This window comes from Chroicocephalus ridibundus, chromosome 8 (genome assembly GCF_963924245.1).
Source record: "Chroicocephalus ridibundus chromosome 8, bChrRid1.1, whole genome shotgun sequence".
Classification (NCBI taxonomy): domain Eukaryota; kingdom Metazoa; phylum Chordata; class Aves; order Charadriiformes; family Laridae; genus Chroicocephalus; species Chroicocephalus ridibundus.
In genome coordinates, this window is record NC_086291.1 from 28306275 (window position 1) to 28332880 (window position 26606).

Genomic DNA, 26606 nt, shown 5'->3' on the forward strand with positions numbered 1-26606 from the left:
CTATGGACCAGATCCCATTTCTGAGGCATTTGACTGACATTTGCAACACTGCTCCTCTGACAAGGCTCAGGCTTGCTCCTGTGTGCGATGCAAGCTCTAGGCTGTAACGGGAGGGAGTGCGGATTTCGGTGGAGGTGGCGGAACGCTAGAAACCTTAGCAGGGCAGGAGACTTGTATTTCCCTCCCTGTAGATTAAATTGGAGAGTAAGCACATATCAACTTCCCGTAGTGGAGCTTTTACCTGTTGGGCACATCTTTTTCAAATCTTGATACAAAGGAACTGACTAACATGAAACTGGAGGGGAAAAAAGTGAGTTTGAATGAAACTGACTATGAGGGTGCTTTTACCCAGGGAGAATGATAGTCAGTTCTGATCAAGCTTGGAGAGAGTTGCTTTTGGTGGTTGCTTTTTGAGGATGATTATTATGACTTGCTGTGTCCCCATTTCTTACCAGCCCTCTCAGCTGATATGGGAACAAGAAGGCAAGAGAGGGGAATTCCCTGTGGAGAGGGTTTGGATTCAGGTGGTGCTTGCCTTGCTTTAGCATCTGCTTGCAGAGGTGTTTTTTTTACTTGCACAATTACACTGATGCTGAATTAATTGTTTGTATGGCTTTGATCTACGGCTATAGCCTGAGAAAGCCACTGGTCAAAGAAATTAGCTGTACCCTGGCTTCAGCCGCCTGTAACAGGAATAATAAGCTTTAAACTGGTTAGCCCATAAAATTGGCAATAAGGTGGTACTGTTGAAGGTGTTTTCCATTACCATATCTGTGAAGACTGTCCTTTCAGTGGAAAAGGCACATGGAGCATTTAACTTGATGACTCACAGCCTGAAGATCTCTTGCTATGTCAGCAAGAGCTGACATCACCGAAACCTGCCTGCTCCCAAAGGAAGTGATTCCAGCACTTCGTGAAAACTACGGTCAGTTAAATTAGACAGCAACACTTGCAAGTTTGGAACATTTAGAACTTGTTCAATAAAGATAAAGCTGCTTGAAAAAAGTTGTTAAACAGCATGTATCTGATGCATAAGTGTGTAGGTAAAGTCTAGAAGCAAATAAGTGAAATCTGTATCGGACTGCCTCTACCACAGCAAAATCCTGACTCCATCCTGTTACCCTTTTGGTAAAAGGTGTGTCAGGCTGTTAACTGGAGCTGCTGTCTCGAGCCTCTGGTATTTAGGTGATGTTGAATTAATAGGTGAAGGAAATATCAAAGAATGAAGTTTATCCACAAGTTCCCTGCTACTCTTATTCAGCTATAAAAATCTAGGTTTGTTCACAATCCGAAGGTTGCTATAAAAATATTTCCCTTGGACACGTTGTAGTTAGAGATACAGTTGCTGTCTACAGACTAGTTCAGGGAAGTCAGAGTTATTTCTATATTTTTCAAAATCCAGCCTTTAGCAAAGTGTACTGACTGTAAAGGATTAGTGCCCAGCGAGTCTCTAAAAGCTGCTAATAAAGCTATATATTTTAGCAAGGAAGGAATGGAAGGAAGAATGGTTATTTCCGCGATACTGTCAACCACTTATATCAGACAGTAATTTTTGCTCAGCACTGAACTTGGATGTGAATGCTGTCTTGGGTACAGTGTTTAGGGCCTTCTGAGCAAGCCAGCTGTCCCCTAAATCTGCTGTAGAATAGGCAGTACCTGAGCTGTTAGTGTTTTCTACTGCTCTCCCCTGCCCTGAATCAGCATGGGTGTACTTAAATATAAGCAAACAAACAAAACCCCACTGAGGTATTAAGCCACTATAAATTTTTGTTGAAGTCAACTATTATGTTGAGGAAAATCTAAAGTAGTAGTTGCTGGGTGTTGTTTTGGAGTTCCTTCTCTGTGTGAGCCTTGCCAAGTATTGGAATGATTAAAAAAGAATAATAATTTGTTTTCAGTGTTAAGTGTATTTGGCTTTCTTTTTAGTGTGCTAGCATAGAAGAATTACCTTCCCTTCCCAAACTGAAAGTTTTCCTACATTTATTCTATATACGTTCTGTATCTTCTTAGTCCCTTTCAGAGGAAGGAAAACTTTGTGGCAGTGCCCTTAATGAGCAGTCCCCTCCAGCGAAGGGGATCAGTCCCCTCCAGCAAAGGCTCGCTAGGCTGCCGGCACTTTTCGTTGTGGTACGATTTCTGCGCATACCTCCAGGGAAGAGAAGTGCAGGAATATAAATTCCTGCTTGGAGTGAAATTTAATTTGGCTTTTAGTTTGTATTCACAGAACAAGTGATTGGATTGTGTTTGCTTTTATAAGCCCAGATGCCTGGACTCATTACCCATTTTAGTACTGTAAATCCTCAATTCCTTATCAGGGGGTTTGTGTTACTGAGATTGGATAAGGGAACTGATACAGCTGCTGATGCTTCAGGGCTGCCAGGGGAAAACCGAGTGGAGTTCCCCTTTAGACATGGTGAAAAGCAGTGTGTTGTGTTCAGTGGTGGGTTTTTTTGTGAGGCTGGGGGTTTTCCGTGTTTTTTGTAGAACTTGTCGTGCCATAGCAGATCATGCCTGGCTCATCCTCGCTGTGCAAATGAGAGGAGGAGTGTGGTGTAAGTGAAACTTAACTTTGACCTGTCGGACTTTCAGAAATAGCGGGTGTTAGCTGGGTAACACAAGACTGCTGCTTTGAAAACTTGGGCTTAATTTTACTTACTTTTCTGTGCTTGATAATGAAGCTTGTTAGCAAAACTGTGCTTCCGTAGAACTTAAATTGCCCTCTCACAGTGGCAGCATGGTGTATGCAGAACTGAAAATTTGTTATTGTGTGTGCTTTGAGTTAGAACAGAACTGAAGAATATATACTGAAACAGAGATGACCTGTTTTGGGGGCAACAGTAACATAGATCCATTTGTTTAGTGATACACAAATGAAGTTCGAAGTCAGGTGGCAATAAGAGGTTTAGAAAACTTTATTTATGAAGGCCGACATTTTTAGCCTACAAGAGAGAACAGATGCATTTAAGTCTTTTGTTTTCCAAGTGGTTGTTGTATGGAGGCAGTGACCAGTACCTCCGCGTGGCTGCTGGGGTGCTGTGGGGAGGACTTGGTTTGCTGCAGAGGGATTTTAGGTTGGCATTTCAGAAAGAACTCTCGGATTATCACTGAACAATAGAATAGTTAACCAGGGAGGCTGTATGATCTTTTCTTACAGGGTTTTAAGACCAAATTAAGCAAACTTGTCCTAGTGTAAAAGTGTAAGTGGGACCACGTGATCTTTCGATGCACCTTTCAGCTATTCAATGTGATGGTTTAAACCCTTGAAAATGTGTGTGGGAGAGACATCCCTCTATTTGTGGGGTTTCCTTTCTGTAGTGTTTACCAGCTTAAGGGGAACAACTAATTTTCTGCTTAGGGAAAACTTAATTATTAAGAATTGTAAACACTTGAGAATGGAAAAACAAAATGTGTCTGTCTTGTCTTCCTTTGCAAAATCTGGTGGTTCATTACAGGCAAAACGTGGTGTCTGAGTTTCCGAGTTACAGCAAAACAGGACTTTATGTACTACCGGGTTCTTAAGAGAAGAAAAGTTGCCTTTGCCATCTGTGGAAACTTAAATTTTAATATATGTTATGCCTTCAGAACTTCAAAAGAAATTCCTGACTACTGTGTTTTAAAGTAAAGTTTTGAAGCTTTTCAAGTATTTGAATAAAATGAAAATTCCTTTAGCTGTCAAACTGTTTTACTGAATTGAGTGGAAGGCTTTTGTATGTGAGTTTCAAGTTCAACTAAAGCATGGGGCTGAACTTATATTTGGTTAGGAAATTATAAAGAGTAGCTATCACAATATATCAAGATGATGTGTCATCTAATGGAATGCTTGATATATAATTTTTTGAACTATAGTTTGTGCTTCTTTGGCTTTGGACCAACAAACTTGGGGAAACTTGCCTTGAAGACTGAACTGCTGAGTCCAGCTGGGCAAGGAGGTGCTTGAGAACATTCTTGAAATAAAACGTGTAAGCAGGTTGTACCAAGTTTGCTGGCAGGCATCGTGTATTTGCACCAGAATGAGTCATTCGAATGCAAATTCAATAAGAGACGGTGCAAGAAAATATATGGATGCTCTAAAAGATGCTTGACAACATGAGGAGCCATTTGCACTGTCAGAAACTCTTGCTGTTATCAGTGAGCTCTGATTTGTGCCCACTAGGAGTCTCTGAGCACCAGCAGCGCTCTTTGGTGAGGTCTGTAAAAGGAACAGGCAATGCATCTTTTCTCTTGAGATGCTGATATTTTGCCACTGATACAGAACAAGTTTGGTACCCAGGCTGCCCTCTTATCTGGGCTCAGCCACAGAAGATGCAGCTGTTTAAAATAAAAGTTGGTTTTGGGTGGAAATGAGAAAGAGAGCATGCTAATGTTAGATCTACTTTACTAATTCCTTTGGCCTCTAGGAAGTAGAGATAAGTTCTATAAATTTTATTTAAAATGATAGTGATAATCCCTTTAGTGTAGCTTTTTGCAAGCCTATGAAATATAAAAGGCTAGTGAAGAGATCGGTGCTAAATGTTCTCATTTTGTAAGACCATGAGTATCGTCTTCCCAAAAAGGTGTTTAAAAAAAAGCTTTTGGGTAAAAGTTCAGGTCTAGCCATATTGTTAGGGCTGCACATCTGTCAGCAGTTGCACTATGTAGTTGAGGTTCTCTTCATCTAAATTCTCCAGGCAACAGCTAGGCAAAACTTTATGAAAAGAAAAGCCCTTACAGTGGTGCAATTTGTATTTCCCCTTTAAAGATTAACACTTAACATAGAGGAAGTTAGTTCTGCACAAGTAATTTTCAGAGGAGCAGTTCTTGGCTTTTAAAGGGCAGAGCCTTTATGCCTGGAGGAGAACTTTGGGCTCACGTTTGCTGGAGCAGTACTGCGTGTCCCGCTCGGACTGAGCCTCTCGGTAGGATTCGTGGCTTTGGCAACATGGATTGTCTTCTCAGCTTAAAGAAAAAGTTTGCACAACTGGCAGGTGTTTAAAGTACGAGCTGGCTCTTCAAAAAAGAGAGACTTCAGCACCTGAGCAAGTCAGCTTTTCCTTCTGAGCAGCGGCATCTCTAGCTGCCAAGTCTCAGCATCACAGAATTGGCTCAGCTTTGTGCTCGACTAGACTTGCAGGTCAGCATCGCAGAGGCTCCGGGGCACAGCACTCAGGGCCTGTTGCTGTCCTTCCTCAGCTCTTAGCTGCCTGGGAGAAAAGATGGGCTCTTTCCCGTCCTGCTGGCTGTGGCAATGCTGGCTGGACGCCATTCGTGTGGACGAGGCAGAAATGTTTCGTGGCCTTTCAGCTTTCTCATGACACAATATCTAAAATTTTCCTTCCTTGTCTGTCAGTAATAATAGATTATCTCTTCAAGTGTTCCCTGTTGTTAGGAGCTGAAAAAATATTTTTAATGCCTTCTTGAAAGAAATGAACTAAAAGAATATCTTAAATAGATTAAATTTGTGAAGCGGGTGAGGAATGTACAGATTTACCTCTGGCACCAGTTAAGATATTCTTAACTTAATTAAAGCCCTTGCAGCATCCCGTTGCTTCTTGGATGGTACGCTGTGGTGGCTATGGTGAGTTGCTATAGATAGTTCTTGCATTTAATAAGTAGAAATTTTGTGAAGGGACTTAGAATATATATCTTAGTAGTGAAGCATTGGCACCATTATGATATTTTTTTTAATCCTGATGTGGATCTCAAAATCTTCCCTGTAATTTGTGGCCAGTAGGTAGAACCCAGAACAACTTGAAAAACTTCACGTTGGCAAGAGAGGATATATGCTTGTTCCTGAAGCCTCTTTGGGGTTTAGGTGGTGCTTTCTCCTGGCTCTCCATTCTTTTCCAAGCTGGCATCTGACTTTCATGTTAGTCACAATGCAACTTCCATCTAATTTTTTTGCTGAGGGAAGCAGGTGAAGTGGATATTTTTATAGGAGGATTCCACATCTGGTATGGAAAGCTTGCACTCTTTGCAAATAAATGTAAGCATTTGAGTGTAGCAAAAGCAAAGGGATGTGTTCTGCCAAAATCCGGCCAAACCAGGCAGCCCTGCCTCTGCCTGCCTTGTGGGAAGTTTGTGTCAGTCAGACAGGCCGGCCGCGCTGCCTCCTGAAGTAGTATGTACTGCTGACACCGTGCTTAACCGTAGCATCTCGATTGCCTGTTCTGTCCAGCCATTGATGGCCATTCGTAAATATTTATTTATGGAGGGCTGTGTCCTGGTGTTCCTCTATTTGAGAAACGATTTGCCAGCCTCCAGCAGCAGAGGGGGTTTGCAGAGGATGTTCAGCGAGGCAGTGGTCGCCTGTAGTTGCCATTCATTCTGTGTGTTCTGTATGTTGTTTTTTTTTTCTTGAAAACCCGATCAAATCGTGACTTCAGGGAGGCAGCTCAAGGAAGAGAGGTAATTGTGGAATCCATGGTCTTTTTATTGCCTCTCCTGAAGGAAAGCTAGTGCAGCATGGAGGGGCAGGAGGGCTGTAGCAATGTGCTGACAGGTACCCGTGGGAGTGTGCTTTGCTCTGACTGTGGTGGCTACTGCATTTCACATGTGACAACTTAATGTCGAACTCCCAGTTACAGGTAAGCAGATTTCACTAATGTTGGCAGGACGCTGCTGCCAGGTGGAGCTTTAAATGGAGTGTAAGCGTTTTTAGTTTGTATTTCTTCTGAGGGAGACTTAAGCTAAGCAGGGAGAAGTAAACAGTTGGCTTTTATTGTGGTATGAATTAGAAGAAATCGTACTGTTCAACAGCAGTAGTTCAAATCCATACTGCATGGAGTAAACTACAGCAGTGGAGGCTGTAGGCAGCCTCTGGAGCTGGCCCCACTTTCTCACGGTTGCATGAATGTGCTTTAGCATAATTCAATTATTTTGATCAGTCTGTTTCTAATTCATTGTTTTATTGCTTTCTTACAGGCAGGCAGAAGTCCTGAAGGCTGACATGACAGGTAATTACCTTTATTATACAGTTGATCTAGCTGCTAATACTTTATTCCTGGTTTTGTTTTCCTTTTGTGTTCTTTGTGCTTATTGTTCCTAAGAATTCTCTGGAAAGTGTGTGACATTATGTTAAAGGTTTGCCCTCTCTATATAAATAAATAGCATTTTAACTGCTGTGCCCCTCTCTCCTGTTTCTAAAAATACATGTATTTTTAAAGTTGACTTTGGGTGTTTGAAAGCATTTGGAGATGGAGGTCATGCCCCTACTCCTCTCCCATGGAGTTCTCCTTTTGGGGATGAGAAAGAGACTCCTGCCCAGAATACCACAGGAACGGCTGTACTAGGGGTTAGCAAGGATCTGGATGGTTTTTGAGAAACCTGGCTGATGGAAATGTTGATCTGAACGCTACAGCATGTGTTATGAAATTGCAGCCTGTAGATGCTATAAAATGCTACAAGCGAAGTTTTAAGCTGGGTGTGTTAATGGAAATGCTTTATATTAATGTGTTGACCCTGCAGTACAAGCAGTTTGCATAATGAACCTACGCTCAGCCTTGCTTACCACCTTGGTGTAGTACCCGTAGCAGTTGGTGTGGTCCCTGTAGGAACATTGGAACTGCCTGGATCCATCTGATCCAGCAGGAGTGTCTATGCCATCAGCAGAATGGTTTCCCTGGGGTGAGGCCCATCCCTTGTGCTCCCACAGCCCCGCCTCAGGTGACTTTACAAGGCATGGGAAGTTGGACTCTGCAGCTTGAGATAGCAGGGAGCAGTGTTTGCCTTCGGCCTCGGTGATGGAAAGCAGATGGCTACCAAAGAGCTAGAAAATGGCAAGCATGCAATAGTACTTGCCCACAATGTTCTCCTAAATACCAACTGTGTTGGCTCCAGGGACTGTCCTATTTAGCATTCCCCAATGGATTTCTGCTAATTTTTTCAGGCTCTGCTGGAAATTTTTCTAAATCATCCAGTGGCAAGGAGTTCTGTAGCTTAATGACTTATGGAGAATCACCTCCTTCTGTCTGTTTTGGTTTTGGGTTTTTTTAACTTGCCAGCTGCTGACTTGGCTCATGTTTAGTTCTGGTATTGTAGGAGGCTGATCAGTTAATCCCTGGTCCCTCCGTAGTTCTTGTATTTCGGTGTTCTGATGAATCTGTGTTAAAAGTGGGTATTTGGCATTGGATGTCTTACACTGTGCTATGTTCTGTCCTTTGGTAGGTGAGTGGAAAATCAGTTGGAATAACTCCATGAGTTAGAGTATTACAAAAACTGTTGTGTCTTTGTTTTTTCTTTTGTTGCCCAGATTCGAAGCTGGGTCCAGCAGAAGTCTGGACATCCAGACAGGCTCTACAGGACTTATATCAGAAAATGCTAGTGACCGATTTGGAATATGCTTTAGATAAAAAAGTGGAGCAGGACCTGTAAGTATCTCAGTAAATTTGTATGTATATATGTAATCTGGGCTGATGAGCAGGAAACCCTGAGACTTCCAGAAAAGCAATTGTATTGTATGAAATTGTTGTTGTATTTCCTTTAAAATGAAAGCTATGCTGTGGGTGAAACATGAGAAAGCACTGCAGAGTTGATGAAGAGCGTTCAATAGGTTAGTATTTTACCTCTGGCAATTCGCAGCAGCCATGTCATGCGGGAGTGAGTTTTGGTGAGCCAGATGGAAGGGAGAGAATCTTCTGTGCTGTCATGGAAGGGCTGAAGCTTACAGTTTCCAGACAGGAGGATATTTGTCTGATGTAATCATCTGGAGCTTTGAGCAAGGTGTAACCGGAGTTGAGTAGCTGCCAAAGACCCTCACTTCAAGCCCTCTGAGGCAGGGCTGGGCAGAGGGAGGAGTATCAGGAGAGAACTTTCCTTAATGTGCCCTGAGCACCCTGGTATCAGGGGAAGATCCTGCTGGGTTTTCTTCCTGCCCCGAGTCCATTCCCTGTTATTTAAGATGCAGACATGGGTTATAACAGGTTTAGTGAGGAGAAGCATGTGGTTCTTCCAGCACTCTGAGGGAAGCAGGATGAGTAGGCTGGTGGAGTTGTTCTGTTCATGCCTCCAGATGCTGAATGATTTTTAACTGAAATACCTATACCCCACATCCTGTCTTCAGAAGAGAGCTCTATGCTGCCTAAACCAAAGCAATTGCAAGCAAGTATTAATGCTGTTACACAGTGTTAGCTATGCAGTATCAGGATTGGTTTCTGTAGTTATGAGAGGTGGGTAATTCTTCTGTGTTTCACATTATTTGTAATCTAAACGCTGCCTGAATTTTAATATACTCCATTTTCATGTCTGATATTATCTAATGGAACAGTTCTTTCCTGTTGCTTATGCTGTCTGCATTGACACTTGTTTTCAGTTGGAATCATGCCTTTAAAAATCAGATCACGACGCTACAGGGTCAGGCGAAAAATAGAGCAAATCCAAATCGGAGCGAAGTTCAGGCGAACCTTTCTCTGTTCTTAGAGGCAGCTAGTGGCTTCTACACACAGGTGAGTTGCAAAAAAATACGTTGGCTGTGATATATTTGTGATGCCTTAATATTTTGTGCTTTGTTCTGTGTCCCTTCCTTGCAACTCTTAACGCTGATGGTGAATATTGAGGTAATGTTTTCCAAGAAGTGTCTATGTACATACTGCATACGTATTTGAATACAGCTTTTTTTCTGCATAATACCTAAGTTAGTGCCCACCATAGCTGTGTATTTAAGTAGGGTAGTTGTCCCCAAGAGTATTATGTAGCATTTACAAGATATAATGTCTTGCTGGTTTTTTTTTTAATCAAGACTCCCAGGCTTACAAGCACATCTTTAGTCTTAATTCAATTATTTTTGTCAACAGTTATTTAAAATTGCCAACTTCAGTTACAGGAGCTTTTCTCTTAAACTACTAAGTATCTCTTGTGAAATTTTTAGTTACTTGCAAAAGGGGTGCGATTCCTGTTCATGTTTTTATTCCTTACTGCCTCTTTTTTGCCCATACTCTTTCCAATGTTAGATTTCAGCTTGTAGATTATGGAAGATAAGAGCTGGTGTGTGATAAAGGCCTCAATAAAGTTAACTTGGCTTTCTCTCCTTGTTTTGCCTCGTTTGGTGTGTGCTGCAGCAACATTGTCGCTGATGAATTGGCTGTCTCGAGTACTGGTCTGACAAAACTTTCTATCAGCTGGTTTGCACGTCTTCAGGTTCCAACGCACACAGTAGGGCAGTCTTACTGTGTCAGTTCCTAGTTTGAGTCTGAATATCTACAAGGCAACCCCACGTTTTTTCCCTGAATCTGATTTTACTTTTTTTTCCCCTTGTGCCTTTTTTTTTTTTTTGCAAGCTTCTTATTTGAAGCAGCTGGTTTGACGGGCTGTGGTGTGGTTGCCAAGGGTTTCCTACAACCTATATGGTTTGTCTTGCAAAAGCCTTGTTCTTCCCTGGGGTGTATCAGGGAATTGTGCTGCTCCTGTGTATGACATCGCAGACTGGGTCATCTTCCTCTGTCTGCTGAGATGTTAATTGTCCCATTTTTAGTCTAAAGATTTTGCTCAGTCAAGATACCTGCTCTCCAACTGTGAGGCCTGTGTAAATGACATCTTTAAAGAGAGCACGAATTCTCCTAATTCGAGCATGTTGGAAGACGTCAGGATTCTCACTTTTATCTGGCTTTCATCAGTGAGATTCCTCTTGTTTGGGGATTTTTATCTGCTGTATAAAAGGCAGAGCAAAAGGGGAGGGAGGTGTAACACAAACCTTTTCCTGCAGCAAGCAAAAGCACCACATTGCATGTTTAGCTGTTGACAAAGTGCGTGTCTGTCAGCCCTGGGCTTTCTATATGCTTTTATCTGAAAGTGGAACCCTGCTGCAGGTCTGTTTTATTTGGAGACTGAGTGTGTTCCCAGCTGGGAGAAAGTCTGTCAATTCTTACTGGGTGTTTAACCCTGTAACACAGTAAAATAAACACTTTTCATTGCTACGTGGTGACTGTTGCTTCCCAGAGTATTTCCTGGACTCCATAAGGAAAAACTTCAAAAGCACTGATTAGAATGGCAAAGTTCAGGTTTTCCTTGGATCAGCTTTCGAGATATTTGATCAAGCAGCTGATGCCTTTTTCTTTGAAAGTCTGTTAGCTTAGCACAAATATTTACTGACAACTCAGCCACTGAACTGTTAGGCACGATTGCCTCGTGTTGCCTACAGACTGGGTTTTGTCCAGGCTTCTTCTCTCTGAAGTTTCAGAGGGTTGTGCTGTTTCTTAACATTGGAACAAGCTGCTGCTTCAGAGGAGTGGCATTCCTTTCTCTTCCTTTCAGAGAATGCTGTGACTTCACCTAGGTATAAAAAGACTGTGTTCCTCTTAAGAGTGGCCTGTGGAAAAAAAAAGAAGAAAAAAAAAAAAGGCGGCAGCAAGATTTTTAGAGCTTTGATAGCCAATATGCACTGATGCATACTTGGTATTTTAAGTATCATGGGAACTGAATTGCTTACGGATTTGGGATGCCCAGCTCTTTTCTTACAGAAGGAGGTTCTGGGCAGGATAATGCAGCATGGAGCTCAATGACTTTCGTATGGAGAATGTGATGTAAAGTCTCACTTTCAGTCACCTAGGCTTGTTCACGTCAAATATGTTCAGCTAATCCTTGCCTCTGAGTGGTGCTCTGTTACTTTTGTCTGTTGTTTCAATACTTTTCTGGTGATTATCTCTACCTGCTACTAAACTAGACCTGTCTTTCCAGTTATTACAGGAATTGTGCACAGTTTTTAATGTAGACTTGCCATGTCGTGTAAAGTCTTCCCAGCTGGGAATCATTAGCAATAAACAGACGCACACCAGCGCCATAGTGAAGCCGCAATCTAGCTCCTGCTCTTACATCTGCCAGCACTGCCTTGTCCACCTTGGAGATATTGGTGAGTTGCTGAAGGAAAAAGAGTCCTGATGATGAGTCCTGCCTGTGTTCAGCCTTTCAGGAAGAGGGATCTGTACATACCCTGGGCAACTGCTAGACCAAACATGCTCCAAATTAGTAGCTGGTAGCTGATTGTATGTTTGGTGGTTGCTGCAGGGGAAAAGGCCTGGAAAGCAATGTTGTTAGACTTTTATAATGTGTGGTACACATTAACGCATGGAGACAGTTAATCACTAGCTTTCTAGTGATTTGCTGGAATCTGTCTTCTAGCATACTAACCATGTTACAGCTGGTAGGCACAGTCCAATGGTGCAACGGTAACTATTACAAAAGCTTGTTGCAGCAGGCTAGCATACTTCTCCATTTCAGAACATTACTTTTAAATCTTATATACAAAGACAACAGTTAGAAATCCAGCCTTTTATAATCAAAGGGGTTTTTTTTACATTAAGTTCAACGGGTTTATTTCTTTGTTGATTAGAGTAGAACTATGTGTTGTAGAAAGTTCTGTTTTCACAGGAATCTGCAGTTGCTTTTGTAACAAACTAAAAGTAGATCTAGTTGCTGATAGTGCAAAGTATTATGAAAAATATTTCTAGGTGTCTGGATGTGGTGCGTTGGCACATCTCTCTAAATAAGAACTGGTAAGCTGTGACAATAGGATCTGAGCTACAACTACTACCTTAAAATTTGGTGTTTTGAGTCTTCGTGCTGGTTGGTGTGATGGTATGTTCTGATGCTTATTTCTAAAGTAATAGTAAAATGCTCTTCAGGTAAACTGCATTGTATTAAGGCAAGTGCAGGAAAGAGGATTATTTTTTTTGGTCTCAACTTGGGTTTTTTGTTTTTCTCTTAGCTCGCTATAGGAACCAGACCAGCCAGGCAGAGTCTTACTACAGACATGCAGCTCAGCTTGTCCCTTCTAATGGTGAGTCTGGGATACCTTTTAGCTTCGTAATTCCAAAATAAGATTTGGGGTATTGCTTTTCTTGTGTGGCAGTTGGAAACTTGGGATTTTATATAAACCTTCCTCCCCAAAATACCCAAAGCAGCCATGCAACAAAGCGTGATGCCTCAGTAAATTATTTGGATAATAGCTGTTTACTTGATCTGTGTCACTTGTCTCTTTTTTGTGAAGATTTAAAAAAAAAAAAAAGAAGTTAATGCACAGCTTCACCACTACTGCATTATACTGAGTTACATTTGTATGTTGTAAAGTACAGTGAATGAAAACTTGCCTATCAGCAGCATTTTTTCTTTTATTGCTTGTTCACATGCCAGTAGCTAAAACTGGGTTTTTCAAGTTGCTCATCCAAGTTAAGAGCTTCTTTAGTTCAGGTGTGTAGCTTTTTACACCATATTTGTTGTCCAGTTTTAAAGCATGTGTTTAAAAAAACAAACTCACTCAAAAATGACAACTTGTTGGACAACATGTCTTTTTCTCCCTTAGGTCAGCCTTATAATCAGTTGGCTATTCTAGCTTCCTCCAAAGGAGACCACTTGACCACAATTTTCTACTACTGCAGAAGCATTGCTGTGAAGTTTCCTTTCCCAGCTGCCTCCACTAACTTGCAAAAAGCACTTTCTAAAGCACTGGAAAGGTAAGACAAAGCATCATGTATTTCTGCTCAGATAAGATGGAGGAGACTTCTTCCAGATGTACCTCCCTTGCCAAAAGTTATTCATATTTGATAGTAGAAACAGAAGTTCCTCGACCTCCGTCCAGTCAGAGCACCCTTACACATGTATGGAACAAAGAATAGTTTCTGTCTGGGATGCTCCTGAGTGTGATCAATGAATGCAGGAAATAAGCGTATTGTGCCAACATGGAAAAGTAGTTTTGCTTGGACATTCCTCCTTCCTTGAACTTCACAGAAAAAGTATGTAATGTTATGTGCAGCTGTGTCTAATTCCAAAGACTGAAGTCTGGTATTTCTGTTCTGGATGTAGTCGTGATGAGGTGAAGACTCGATGGAGCGTGTCTGACTTCATCAAGGCATTTATTAAATTCCATGGCCATGTGTACCTGAGTAAGAGCTTGGAGAAGCTGAGCCCTCTTCGAGAAAAGCTGGAAGAGCAGTTCAAGGTTAGTTCTAACAACATATTAATTAGTGTATTGAGGAGAGTATTTTTAGCATCTGAGTTCTGAAATTACAGTCTAATAATAACTTTTTCACATGCTAAATGCATGGTGGAAGTAGAGGAGAAATCAACGACCGCAGTTGATTCTCTGCTCTTTAACCTGGATGGTTCTTGGATACCTGTGAAAAGCACTTGATTCATCTGGGAAGACTTGGCTCAGTTGCCTGAGGAATTTTGAGAGCTTTTATGGATGGTGTTCATTCGCTCCCACTGGTTATTAAGGCTGCTTTTAATCTTCCTCAGACAACTTGCTCTCCTGTCAGTGGTTTCCCTTTAAAAACTGTGTTCCAGTACAAGCTTAATTTGTATGTAAACTAGAACTATTCAGAAGATGTTTCCTCTGGAAAATCCAGGAGTACCCATTAATTATGTAGCCAGCTCGTTAAGTTGGACAATATAGCAAAGATTGAAACAGAGAATTTTGTAAGATATTTATACAGGGTAGTAAAGTTTCAAAGAGTGCATCTATTAACTGTTAGGTGCCTTTTGGAAACTGCTCTGCTTCAGCACCTTCACTTGTGGAAAATGCAGTATGGATACATTCAGAGCAGTCGATGCTTTTCTAAGTTAAGAAAGGGAAGGTGTTCTTAGCAATATGAAGAATCACAAATGTTCTTTACAGTGTCTTTTTGCATTGAATTGGGCTGCTGCAACTGGGTCCAAACTGTCTTCAACATAAATTAAAAAAAACCACAAAACTTGTGAATTGTATTAGCTTTGAATGTGAGCTGCTTGAACACTGTTTCAAAATTTAATTTTATTTCTCTTTTTGTGTGTGATGTTGGCTGTTGAACAAGTATGGCTTTTTCCACAGTGCTTATAATCAATAATTATGAGCATTGCTCAGGCATGTGGAACGGTCTTATTTTTCTGAACTGATCCAGGGTCTTGAGAGAGCTAATTGAGCCCTGCTTTGTGGCTTAGATTACTTTTTTGTTTATATTACGTGACGTAAGGCTTAATTTACTAGAGAGCAACTCTTCTGAGTTAAATGGGTTGGCTGTAGATGTGAAATCGGCTGTGTGGTGGGTAATCACTGTAACTGCGGGGCTGAGGAGAGCAGTGGCGGGGTTCTGAGGGTCCAGCCAGGCCCACAACTGCCATTGGCAGCTCTGCCAGCTTGAGGTGCTGGCTATAGAGTGCTTCATGCCCTTAGCTAAAAATCAGGGGTGAACATGGAGCTCAGACCTCTTCCTGATGCTTACCCTGGTTTATCCACTTGCCTCCCTCACTGTTGTGTCTGAAGAGAAGCTTGTTGCGGTTTAGAATATCTCCTTTTTTTCACAGTGCTTCAACAAAAAAAGCATTGAAGCTTCTTTTCCTGTTCTGAGAAAGGTGTCTTTTACAGCATAGTTACTGAAATGCGTTTGTAAATAGCTCACTCTATTTTAGTCCACCATGGCATTCCGTGACTTGTGAAGTCAGATGTGGAATTAGTCTTTAATACATAACCACACAGTAGTTAAATTTTCCTGGGGTCTTTTTTTTAAAATGTCACCTTCTCCTTGCTGTTTCTTTGAAAGACTGAAAAACACAGTGGATATAGATGTCTCTGATTTTTTGCAGTTGGGTTGCAATGCTGTCATTGCACATTAAAGTTACACTCGCTCTTAAAGACAACCATATCCATGGGAGTTGATTCGTTGTGCGTATGAGTTGGTGTCCGAGCAGAAACCTTGAGCTTACCATGTCCTTCTGGGAAGCCCAGTGCTGTGCTAATAGGGATGACCTGAAAATAAAATCTAGAATGAATGTTGCCTTGAGGGCAGAAGCATTAGTCAAGCAGTGAAGAAGCAAGTACTAATCCTTTCCAGTGTATGCTTTACTGTATAAAAATACATCCATTGTACGTGTGTCTCTGTTGCAGAGGTTGTTATTCCAAAAGGCCTTCAATTCTCAACAGTTAGTACATATTACTGTTATCAATCTGTTTCAACTCCATCACCTGCGAGACTTCAGCAATGAAACGGAGCAGCACAGCTACAGCCAGGATGAGCAGCTCTGCTGGACACAGTTACTGGCTCTCTTCAGTGAGTATGAAAACTTAATAATTTTTTTTTATTTCTCTTTCATTTTTTATATGGAATCCATTAGTAATTTGCTGTCAGCATCTAGCTTAATGGTTGTGTGAGATAAGTGATGAGAAAAGGGATGTTATGGGAGAAAGTTAAGAGAGGAGATGGTCACACAGGATTTATGTCTAGTGGTGATGACTAATGCTGGGCTTGCTCCTTTTGGAGCCTTACAGAGCTCTGCATCTGGCCCGTGATCAACTTGGCCTTGTTTGTAAACACCGAGATTTCTGAATAGCTGAATTTCTCCAGATTCCAGCCTGTAGTTGGTTCTGAAAGCACATGGTCATGCTGCTGTGGTCACTGTTTCTCAGCGTTGTGCCGTGGTGGGTCTGCGCTGGTGCCTGCCTGCAGAGCTGGCTGCGGTGGGTTTCTGTGCCTGCTGACCCAGGAAAGGGGATAAAATGCAGATAGTTGAGCCGGTCATTTCTCATAAATAAATGAGTTAATATTTTTGTAATAGGCTTGTCTCGCTGGATTTTGTTAACTTACCAAAATGATTTACCATTACACTTAAGAAGGAGAGGGGGCAGAAAAAACCACGGAGGTTTTGCTTCATGGTAGAAAACTTTATTGAAAAAAGGATATTCTTGTCTGTTGGTGGATTTCTTTAATGTTAAGTAGTTGTGCTGCTTTGTTCTAAAGAACTAGCTCTTAAAAATTGGGTTTTATGGGTGGTATGTGTTTGATGAGGTTATTTGGTCAAATTTGAGGTGTCATTCCTGCATCATTTGTTTTGGGGTTTTTTGGTTTGTTTGTGTTTGTTTTTTTCCTGCTCTGTTTCTAGTGTCCTTTCTTGGAGTTCTGTGCAAGTGTCCTTTACAAAATGACTACCAGGAGGACTCTGGGGCTGCGTATCCTCTTCCAGCTGTGAAGGTTTCAATGGACTGGCTGAAACTTAGGCCCAGTGTTTTCCAGGAGGCAGTGGTTGATGAAAGACGGTAGTGAGTGTTAATCTTTCTTTTGATACATTTAATTGTGTAAAGTAATAATAACTGCTGATACACAAAGTAGTAATGGGGAAAGTGATCGTGTAACTCACTATTACAGACATCAAAATGATAGAGAATGTATGTGCTATAAAAAGTTCATAAGACAAAACATGAGACTTGTGGGCTATATGAGCAAATTCACTGTTTGATTTGCTTTAGGTTTGCATGTAACTATTTTTTTAAGATCAGAGCGATCTACTTTTAATGCCTGGCCTGAGCATAACTACTGAGTGTACCCTTAGTCTACTCTGTTGTAAAGATTTCTCAGATTTATTGAGGTAGGTGGCAGGACAATATTTTCATAATTTCATGCACTAAGCCATCTCTTGACAGTGCTGGAACCCAGTTTTCCTGGCTCATCACCCAGGGATTAAATTGAATTTAGTAGAGAGGGTCTTAAAATGTCAGCACAGGCATTACTGTTCTGGACTGTTGCTCTGATTTTTCACTTCTGCCTCTAATCTCATAAATTTAGGCTTAAATAGTTCAAAACTCACCAAGCTTTTTTATAGCCTGTTAACTCGTCATGAATTATAGCAATTCAATAAAGTGTTTCCGACCTTTGAGAGATTTCTTCAGATAGGAGTGACTGTTACGCAGTGGGATGAGTAGTATTCCTAGGATGGCCACTATAAGGAAAACAGTGTGAAAACAGCTTGCTTAGCTGCTCTTGTGCCATGTGCCACAGTGGTTTCAGCGCTCTCTTGGTAGTGTGTGCTGTAAGATGCTAATCTAGCCAAGGCTTGCGTTTTCTGTATGTTGATGTATGGGAAGCAGGGGTCCCTATAACCTTGGTTTGCTAAATAAGTAATAAGTACTTGCTCAAATGTGTGCAAAACCTAAAGCCCTGTAGCTTTGAGAACTTCAATTCCCAAGTTTCTGAAGGCGAGATTAAGGAAAACAAGAGTTGACATTGTTTTGAGACAGTAGTAAGTATTACTGTATGCGTGTTTTCAAGGAAGACTTTATACCAGTATTTAATAGAGAAGATTACTACTTGATATAAGGTAGGCCTTGCAGAGAGGAGATGCAGGAAGTATCAAAATGAATCCTCAGGTGTGAATGTATACTTTAAGTTAGCCAGAATAGGTCCTTTTACCCATAAAACTATCAGGTTCTCTTTAAAGAACATGTCTGGGTTTTTAGTCTGTGGTGTGATAACATGATGTTCCCAGTTACTCATTGTAGAAAGAAGTTGGAAGTGGGCAGCAAACAGCTGTAAATTGCACAGGTGAACTTGAAAAGAGAGTTAAGTATTGCTAAGACTTGTCAAAATGGGCATTAGTAGCCATTACATTTGTTGTCCATCCTCTCCATTATTTGTAAGATGAGAGTTTTCTTTTTATTTCTATTGGAGGATCCTAATGAAAGTCATTTTGTCGCAGACAACACATCCACATACTCACCTTTATTGGCCTCCGTTTAATAACCTGATGTCTGGTTTATATAGAAAAATCTTCCTTACTCTGAATTCATACTTAGTTGTGCTCTTGGTTCAAGAAATAATCCTCATTCCTTTTTAAAAATTCAGTTGTTCCGTCTCTATGCTTATCATTCTCCTGTGGGTAATTAATCCTACCCCAAACCGAACAAGCATACAAAATAGGAAGGAAACGTGTTTACCTAGAAAAGTAGATGAATCCAAAGGCAAGAACTAAGCACGGAAATGACTATACCAAACTACTGTGTGGTCTTCGGAAATGAGTCTTCCAAACCTGCCCTGTGGAAGCCACATTAGGTCTAGGTTTTTGCATGTGTCGCTACATCACTCTAATTCTTTAGAGATCTCTTATTAGGAAATCTCATTATTTCAAGTGTTGTATGGGAAGATTGCAGTTTACTGTAGGTTGCAACAGACTCTCACTCTCCCTTTTTTCCTTGTCAGTCATGGGAAGGAGCTCAGGTTAGTGTAGAGCATAAGCATGAACATAACGTTTCCAGTGCCTGCGGCGGCAGGAAAGCGGCTGAGCCCAGGCTTTTGGGTGCATTCTGCCATCCAGGTACTGGATGATGGCTGAAAGCCTTCCTGAGGGAGGATGGAGGTTCATTTCACTGACACGAAGCACAGTGGGTGCTTTAGAATAGATTGCCTGTTGTCTCCAAGGACTTCATGCCCGTCACTAAAGCAGAAGCAGGATACTTAGACTTTTGGGTTGGAGCTTGTGAAAAATAAGAGAAAGCAGACTGTTGGTGGCAGTTAAGTATTAACCACCTATGCAGTGATCGTTGCGACTTTTAAATTAATTGCTCCGGGGCCTTTGTCAAGAATTTCCAGTTGTTCCTTGTACTGATACTGCCAGTGCAAGGCAGGGAGACTGCAGTTAACCTCGAGTTTAATGGTCTTACTCAGTGCTGCTCTCACTTAGATCTTGGTAACTGTTGCAGTGCTACAGTACAGTGTTCTGTACTTCTGCACAGCAGTATCTTGATAAATTGTTTTGCTTCCCAACTGACTAATTTACTGTGTCTTTGAGAGCAGTCAGCTTTGGACCGGAAAACATGAATCGCAAACAGGTGCTCTGAACATTTGCTCATGCAATAGGTTCATCTAGTTAAACTCTGAACAGACTTTCTGACTTGATGGATAATGAACGTTATGCTGCGAGAGCCTGGCTTCCTTGGTAACTTTAGATTGGCTTTTAAAAGTTATTAATTTTTTCAAGAAAGTGGTCTTTTCCCTGACACTTGACAGAAACTCTATCTTTTCTTGGGAATCGGAGGGTCAGTGGAAGCTGTGACTGTGTGACAGAGTTCAGTGTTTTCTTGGTAAGGCAAATGGATTCCATGTTCTGTAGTTTTCACTTAGTTTGTCTGTTTTCTGATTTGTAGCATATGGCCCTGGCTGATTTCTCTTCTAAACAGCTTCCAGCCTCATGAAGAAGATCTATCCAATAACAATGGTAAGGATGCTTCTAGTATGTGCTGTAAAGAACTGGGAACGATGCGTGTGGTTTTTTCCTGACATAGTGGGGAATTGTAGCTGCAGAGCAAATAGGGAACAAGTTGTCTTCTGGTACTAGTGCGTACCCTTCTCGTGCTGAGCAGACTTTGCCCTGCTTTATCATTCCTGAGCTCCTCAGATTGCAGGGTGGACCAGTACAATTAAGCATAATGAAAGGCTTTACTATGTATAGCAGCCTTGCTGAGGTACCACCTTATGATACTGTACTGAATGCATTCATCCTTTCCTTACATTGTTTATTGTCTGTTCAACAGCAACCCCCCTTCCAGAGGAATTTGAGTTGCAAGGATTCTTGGCTCTGAGGCCCTCGTTCAGGTGGGTGACAGCTGAAGGAAACTGCTCTCACTGATGTCACTACTTTGATAGACATTGACCTGTTCCCTATAACATCTTATTTCTGAGTACTTTTTAATGAATGGATTGCTGTAGGTACCTTTGCAAAAGAACTGTAATAGGCAGTGTGGGACTTGAGTCCCCGTTGAGTAAATCTTCAGTAAAACTCTGGGGAAAGTAGTGAGCCTATAATATTGCTTATGAGTTTTTTGTTTTTCTTCTGTAAACTGAAAGAGAAAAAAATTAAGTAGTGAGGAAAGGAATACTTTTACATGAAAGCAGCTTGATGTGGTTTTACTTTGCTGGTTTTTATACTGGTTTTTACTGTGTCTCTGTAACTAGCATAATTTACAGGTGTCCCTGTACCTAGCGTCATGCACAAATGTTAACAATATTAGATGCATTCACTCAACTGTTATTTTTGTGATTTTTGGTTGTCACACAGATGAATTTCTGTCTTTTTGTGTTTGTTTTTTTTTAATAAAAAAAGGCACCCCTTTAATATAGATGCATCTTGCCAGAAGAGAATTGCATCTGTAAATCAGATGTCCATAACTGACATGTTTTAAATAGGATCTGATGAAATTTCACACTTTATAATAGAGGAATGCTGACCCTGTTGTATTTCTAAAGAAATATGATGTTGCAGAGGCTAACTGTCTAATTAATATCATCCCCTCTCTTATGTCAATACTAGGAACTTGGATTTTTCCAAAGGCCACCAGGCAATTACAGGAGATAAGGAAGGGCAACAACGTCGGATACGGCAGCAGCGCCTGATCTTCACAGGCAAATGGATTGCTGATAACCAGCCGAGGTAACTGCAAGTAGCATCTGTGTGTTTGAGTTGCTTCTGTAAGATTAGGTAACACAGGGGCCACAGTTGAGCTTTATTTTTCTCACTATTTGACACAGCAATTAGATATAACATGAATGGAAGATGCTGACAGCGCTGGTAACATGTTCTGTGGGTCAGCATGCCAGTGCTTCATAGACTAATCATGATAGGGAATGTATTTGGCGTAAAGCATCATGTCTGAGTCCTTTTTAGTGATACTGCAGCACAGCTAAGAGGAAAACAGTATTTGAAGTGGTAGCAAGAGTGTTAGCATGTGAGGTTATGTCCTGCTAGAGAATGCCCTTAGCTGGGACATGTGATGTGAAATCATCTTGTTGGGGTGAAGAGGTGCGTGGTGCATATGTTGACTTTCTGCCTTTGTAATTTGGGGAAGTGGGTTACCCTGTGAAAAACTATTCTGACGTGCTTTTCAATTCCTTTCTGTCTTTTTCAGGTTGATTCAGTGTGAAAATGAAGTAGGAAAGCTGTTGTTTTTGACGGAAATCCCAGAATTGTTACTAGAGGACCCTAGTGAAGCCAAAGAGAGTCTCGCCTTGCAGGAAACATCTATTGCAGAGCCACTATCTACAGATGGGAGCCCTGGACTCAAATCAGTTCTGTCCTCTGGCAGAAGCCTGAACAACAACTGTGATGCAGGAGAAAAACCAATGGTCACGTTCAAAGAGAACATCAAGCCACGGGAAATTAACAGAGAGCAAGGGCGAATCTATCCCCCTAAAGATGTAGGTAGGGAAAGACGGGACTATAGCAAAGGAATAGTAGCCAATAAGAACGATGGAAAGAAGGATAACAATAAAAGAAAGAATGAGACCAAGAAATGCGGCTTGGATAAGATGCAGGAAGCAGGAAAGCAGAACGTGGCAGTTCAGGTAAGCCTTTAGATCAAAGGGATACTGCATCTTAGGCAGTACGATGTTTGTGTCAGGGCCGCTGCTGCTTGTATAGAGTACAGTAAAGTTGAGGTCTCACTGTGGGCCCCGCAGGTACAGCTAATGCACAAAAAATAGAAAAACATCTGTCTCAAAGACGAGGTATTTGTGATCTTTGGGTCTCTGCCCTTTTCCTTGATGCTGTCTCAATTTGTTGGGGAGGAAAAGGTAGGGAGCAATGAAAGGTCATTTTGTTAACTACCTTGAAAGCAAACTTCTACCTGTTGTTCCACAAATTATTTGTGCTACCAGGGCAGTTCATGTGGCCAGGTCTTAGTCGTGCTCTCAGGCTGTTGTGAAGGAACTGGGTACTCTGCATTTTTGGTTCGGTTGACACATTCAATAAATCAAACACATCACAAAAGCACCCGGTGATTTCTGTGGAGTAGGATGCTGTGTACTGTGTGTGCAGTCAGGTGTCCCTCGGTGGAAGTAAGGAAAGCCACACCACACTTAAACCGTAATTCTGTGCTCAGGTGCTTGCTCAGAATTGTTAGTTTTCATACCAGCTGCTCTTTTCTCAGTCATGTTTTTGAGGCATGCTTTTTCCCCCTATTTCTCTGAGCATTAAGTACAAAAATGCTGACCTCGTAAGTAGATAGTGAATATAGTAGTCTGACTTCCATTGAGTTGTAGTAAATAAGGGTGTAGAGTTTCAGGCTTGATCTGATCTTTACCTGGATAGTTTGGCTGCATCTCAGTCGTTCCCTGATGGCGTCTGGAAGCATTTAATGATAGCGATGGAGACTCTATTATTTTCCAAGAGAAACTGCACTGTTCTTGCAAGTGGAAATTATTTCTTAATGCACTTGATCTCCCTTGCCTCTGTGTAAGACTATTACTGCTTCCCAGGGCAGGTCCACAGAATAACTTAAGTCTTCCTCTTTGGAACTGCTCTGAAGGCCTGTGTAATTGAGGTCTTATTTTCCCTAGGCTAGACAAACCAGCCCTTTCAGTCTTTCCAGCTTGTGTTGTTAAGACCCCTGGATCATTTTTCTTGTTCTCCTCCTGATTACTTCTATGAAACACCATTGTTATGAAATGGAAGATGAACTGGCAGTGTTATTCAGTTGGTTTTGCGGGGGTTCCTACCCAGGAGGATAGAGGGGAGTAGTCGACAGAAACCATGTGGCAATCATTTGTGAGTCCCCGAACAAGATGCTGGTATCTGAAAACCAATATAGGTGAGTTAGAATGGCAGGTTTCGTATTTATTTGTTGAACACATCTGGAATGCAGTTGCAGGCCTGAGCACAACTTCCAGTTTCAGTGTTCGTGCCCCTGTCTTGCAAAATAAGGACTTGAGGCTGATAAAACCCACTGGATCTTCTGAGAAGTATGTGTAGTTTTTGGATAGGGAAGATATTTTAATTTTAACCCAGTTGATGTATCAGAAATTTGCTTGTCTTAGTCTTAAGAGATAACAAACCCAGGAAGAACTTATTTCAAACCCAGCTGTAGCAGAATCTGTTCTGATGTGCTTGGTCACTCTTCATCTCTTGTTGAATAGAAATTAATTTTGACTTTTTAGTTCCATCAGCTATATTTGTTATGGCAACTCTTACAATGAAATGCCTTTTGTTTTACACAGTTCAGTGGACTTATTTATCCGGACCTACTCCAGAATATGGGGAGTTTCCTTCCCCCTTGCTGAGAAACCAGTGCAGGTTTTGTACCAATTGGTGGTCTGTTAGTGCTCTGCTTTGGCTTTCCTGGAGATTTCAGGCTTTATCTCCTCTGTAGTTCATTGCCTTCAAAAGCCTAAACGCTAGAAATGTTGCAGCTCCTACTTAGCAAAAACGTTAAGAATGTTACATGGAAGTAATTAGTCCTCTTTCACAGAGAAGTGGAAAACTTGCGCGCTCAGACAGGGTCATGAAAGTGTGGCATAAGTTGAGTGTCTGCTCTCTAGGGAAAATACTGTTAGGTGCCGAGGAAGGTTTAATGCAGACTTACTCAAGGTGTAACCTATTCTTAAGAGGTCATTGTGATGAAACGGTGATTCTCTCAGGCACCATGTAGGGACCCTCAGGACTACTAAGGGAGTAAATATTTAGTAGTATTGACAGTTTTGAGGTGAGGTCAAGCAGAAGCAGGGAGGCAACTGAAATTTGTCTGTCTTGATTAATCAATTTTAGTTATTTAGCTTTTAAAAGTTAACTATAAATCATGCAGGGGGTCTTTTGGAAGCCACCTTTGGAAATGTGTTATAGCAGCTCTGAGTTTATGATGGACTAGATGGAGCTCATGTTTTGAATTCCCATGGCAGGAAGAGTGAATTCTCCAGCATTGCTATCAAAGAATACGTAGATCTCAGTATGGGTTATAAAAATGTTTGGCTCATTGTAGAGAGAAAAGGGACAGCATGATGTAAGTTGAATATACAGAATGCGATGAAGGGCAAAAGTGGGCAGTGAACAGATGCAGCATGAGCAGGGGCTGCATCACTGATGGTGCTAAGCATCAGCCAGAACCTTGAGGTGGAGTTCCCTCCTGACTTTTTCTAGCGGGAGATCAAAAATACATCCAAACCTCCCAGCCTTACAATCTACTTTTTTAATTAAACACAAAAAAATAAACTACGCTCCCATAATTTCTAAATGGGGAAATTCAGATTTATTTGAAAAAGAACTCAAGGAAGCGTTTGAATGCATCTACCCCTTTACCGCTGTATTTTGGCAGAAAAGACCTGCGCTCTAACTCCTTTCAACTCAGCAGCACTAAATGTTGAAATAAACCCCACACCGTTTGGGTTTGTTTGGTTTGGATTCTTTTTAATTTGGTCCCTGATTAAAACCCCTTTCTTTCAATCACCTTTGAGGCTTGGCGTCAGGTCTGCTCCTGGGCCCTTTCTGTGTTGCCCGGGTTCCTTGCTTGCTGTCTTTTTCCTGCCTGCTCCATCTTGCATTCCAGGCAGTTCTGCCGAGCTGAACAGAAAGGGAAAGTAGTCTTCCCCTCTGTCTTCCTCTCCAGGAAGACCCAGACTGCAGCAGACTCAGAATCAGGTAAACATTACGTTATGTTCTTCTCTCTGCCTTTAACTGGTGCAGCTCTTTTAACAGAACATACAGCAGTTACACAGTAAACTGAAAGAGGTTACGCGCTTCTGCTATTTGTCTTGTATGCTCTCGGTCAAGAGAATTTCATATTATGTAGGAGTTTGTGCACATAAATCACTGTATGGATTAGGCTGAGAGAGTTCCCTAGGAAGAAGGTGGTAGCATTTGGTTTTTGAGGTGCTGCAGGTAAGTAGCATGAGTTAGGTTGAAGCAGTGCCCTAGAAGCATAATAGCATCTGCACTTTTTGTTTGTTTTTAAGGCACTGCAGGTGAGCAGCATGGTAAGTTCTTTGTATGGTTTGAGGATATTATTATGTCCGCTTCCCACTGTCTCGCTAGAGAAGGAGCCTGTCGCAGTCTCCTGGGTAGATATCCTTACAGTGCTTTTGTGAGACCTGAGAACAGGCAGGGTTAACCTGCCTGAGGTCAGTGAGGAGGGAACTGGGTTCCCGTGTTCCAAGCCTCCCCTAATTACTTAGGGAAAAGAAAATAATCTCTCAGACAATCTGGGAGTTCGTTTTTTGGCTTGAGACATGATGTGGGTAATTACAGGGAAAGTTACCTAAGTTCTTCTTTCTTCTGCATTAGGTGAAATCCCAGACGGAGATGAGGAAGACTCCGGTGTCTGAAGCCAGGAAAACACCTGTAACTCAGACTCCAAGTCAGGCCAGCAGTTCTCAGTTCATCCCCATTCATCATCCAGGAGCCTTCCCTCCCCTTCCTAGCCGGCCAGGTAATTTGCGTTGTTCTTCTGAAGTGTGATTTACTGTTGACTGCAAAGAAAATCCTGTAAGAGTGGTTGTTACAGCCTCTGAAGGTAGGAGCTGTTTTAATGAACATGCATTCTCATGTCGAGAGTCTTACAAAGTAGTAAAGAAGGGGCATAGCAGAACTGAAACGAGGCAAGTTAGATTCCTTTTGCTTTGGAATCAAGGTCTGTCATGAAATCTGCCACCTTCCCTCTTGGTTAGTTGGGTGTGAGATCAAGGAGCTTCACAGTAAGCTGTTTCTGTAGTTAGTCAAAACATGACAAGGTCTTCTGCTAGCTCAGGAGGAAGCATTCACTCTGCGCAGGACTCCATTACAAAAGATCGGTCACGCTGCTTTCTTCTTTAAAGCTCAGTTTCTTTTGTAGTGGTGCTCATGTTTCAAGCTGTAATTTGTGTCGTCTTATTTGCTGCTGTGCCACATCGCATGTTCCCGTTTTGTTGTGGAGTGTTCCTGTCATACCTCGCTGTCCATGTTTGCTCACAAAATCGCTGGAAGCTGTATCTTCCCCGCAGCTGTTATGTGTAGTTGCTCAATATAAGACATCTTCCCTGTCCCAAAGTCAGCATAAAATCTGGCCTGTGAGACAGAGAATTAAAGCTTGCCTTCCAAACCTGGCTTTTCAGTGTGAACTACAGGAAAGGAATTCATCTGATGGATGGATTTGGATATGA

General features: G+C 41.6%; 1 protein-coding gene across 6 annotated transcripts in view; it reads left to right on the top strand.

The window, feature by feature from the left end:
• SMG7 (SMG7 nonsense mediated mRNA decay factor) overlaps window positions 1–26606 on the top strand; it is a 54308-nt gene that overhangs the window by 16597 nt on the left and 11105 nt on the right. For 5 of the 6 annotated variants that reach the window (XM_063343721.1, XM_063343722.1, XM_063343719.1 and 2 more), the window contains 14 exons: window positions 6901–6932; window positions 8228–8345; window positions 9287–9419; window positions 11647–11818; window positions 12674–12745; window positions 13268–13418; window positions 13768–13903; window positions 15827–15989; window positions 16819–16975; window positions 19853–19923; window positions 20240–20300; window positions 21016–21135; window positions 21611–22046; window positions 25753–25897. In XM_063343721.1, the coding sequence (XP_063199791.1) occupies window positions 6901–6932; window positions 8228–8345; window positions 9287–9419; window positions 11647–11818; window positions 12674–12745; window positions 13268–13418; window positions 13768–13903; window positions 15827–15989; window positions 16819–16975; window positions 19853–19923; window positions 20240–20300; window positions 21016–21135; window positions 21611–22046; window positions 25753–25897 (1967 nt within the window). The remainder of the gene's footprint in view (window positions 1–6900; window positions 6933–8227; window positions 8346–9286; window positions 9420–11646; window positions 11819–12673; window positions 12746–13267; window positions 13419–13767; window positions 13904–15826; window positions 15990–16818; window positions 16976–19852; window positions 19924–20239; window positions 20301–21015; window positions 21136–21610; window positions 22047–25752; window positions 25898–26606) is intronic. The other variant, XM_063343723.1, reaches the window with a different exon arrangement.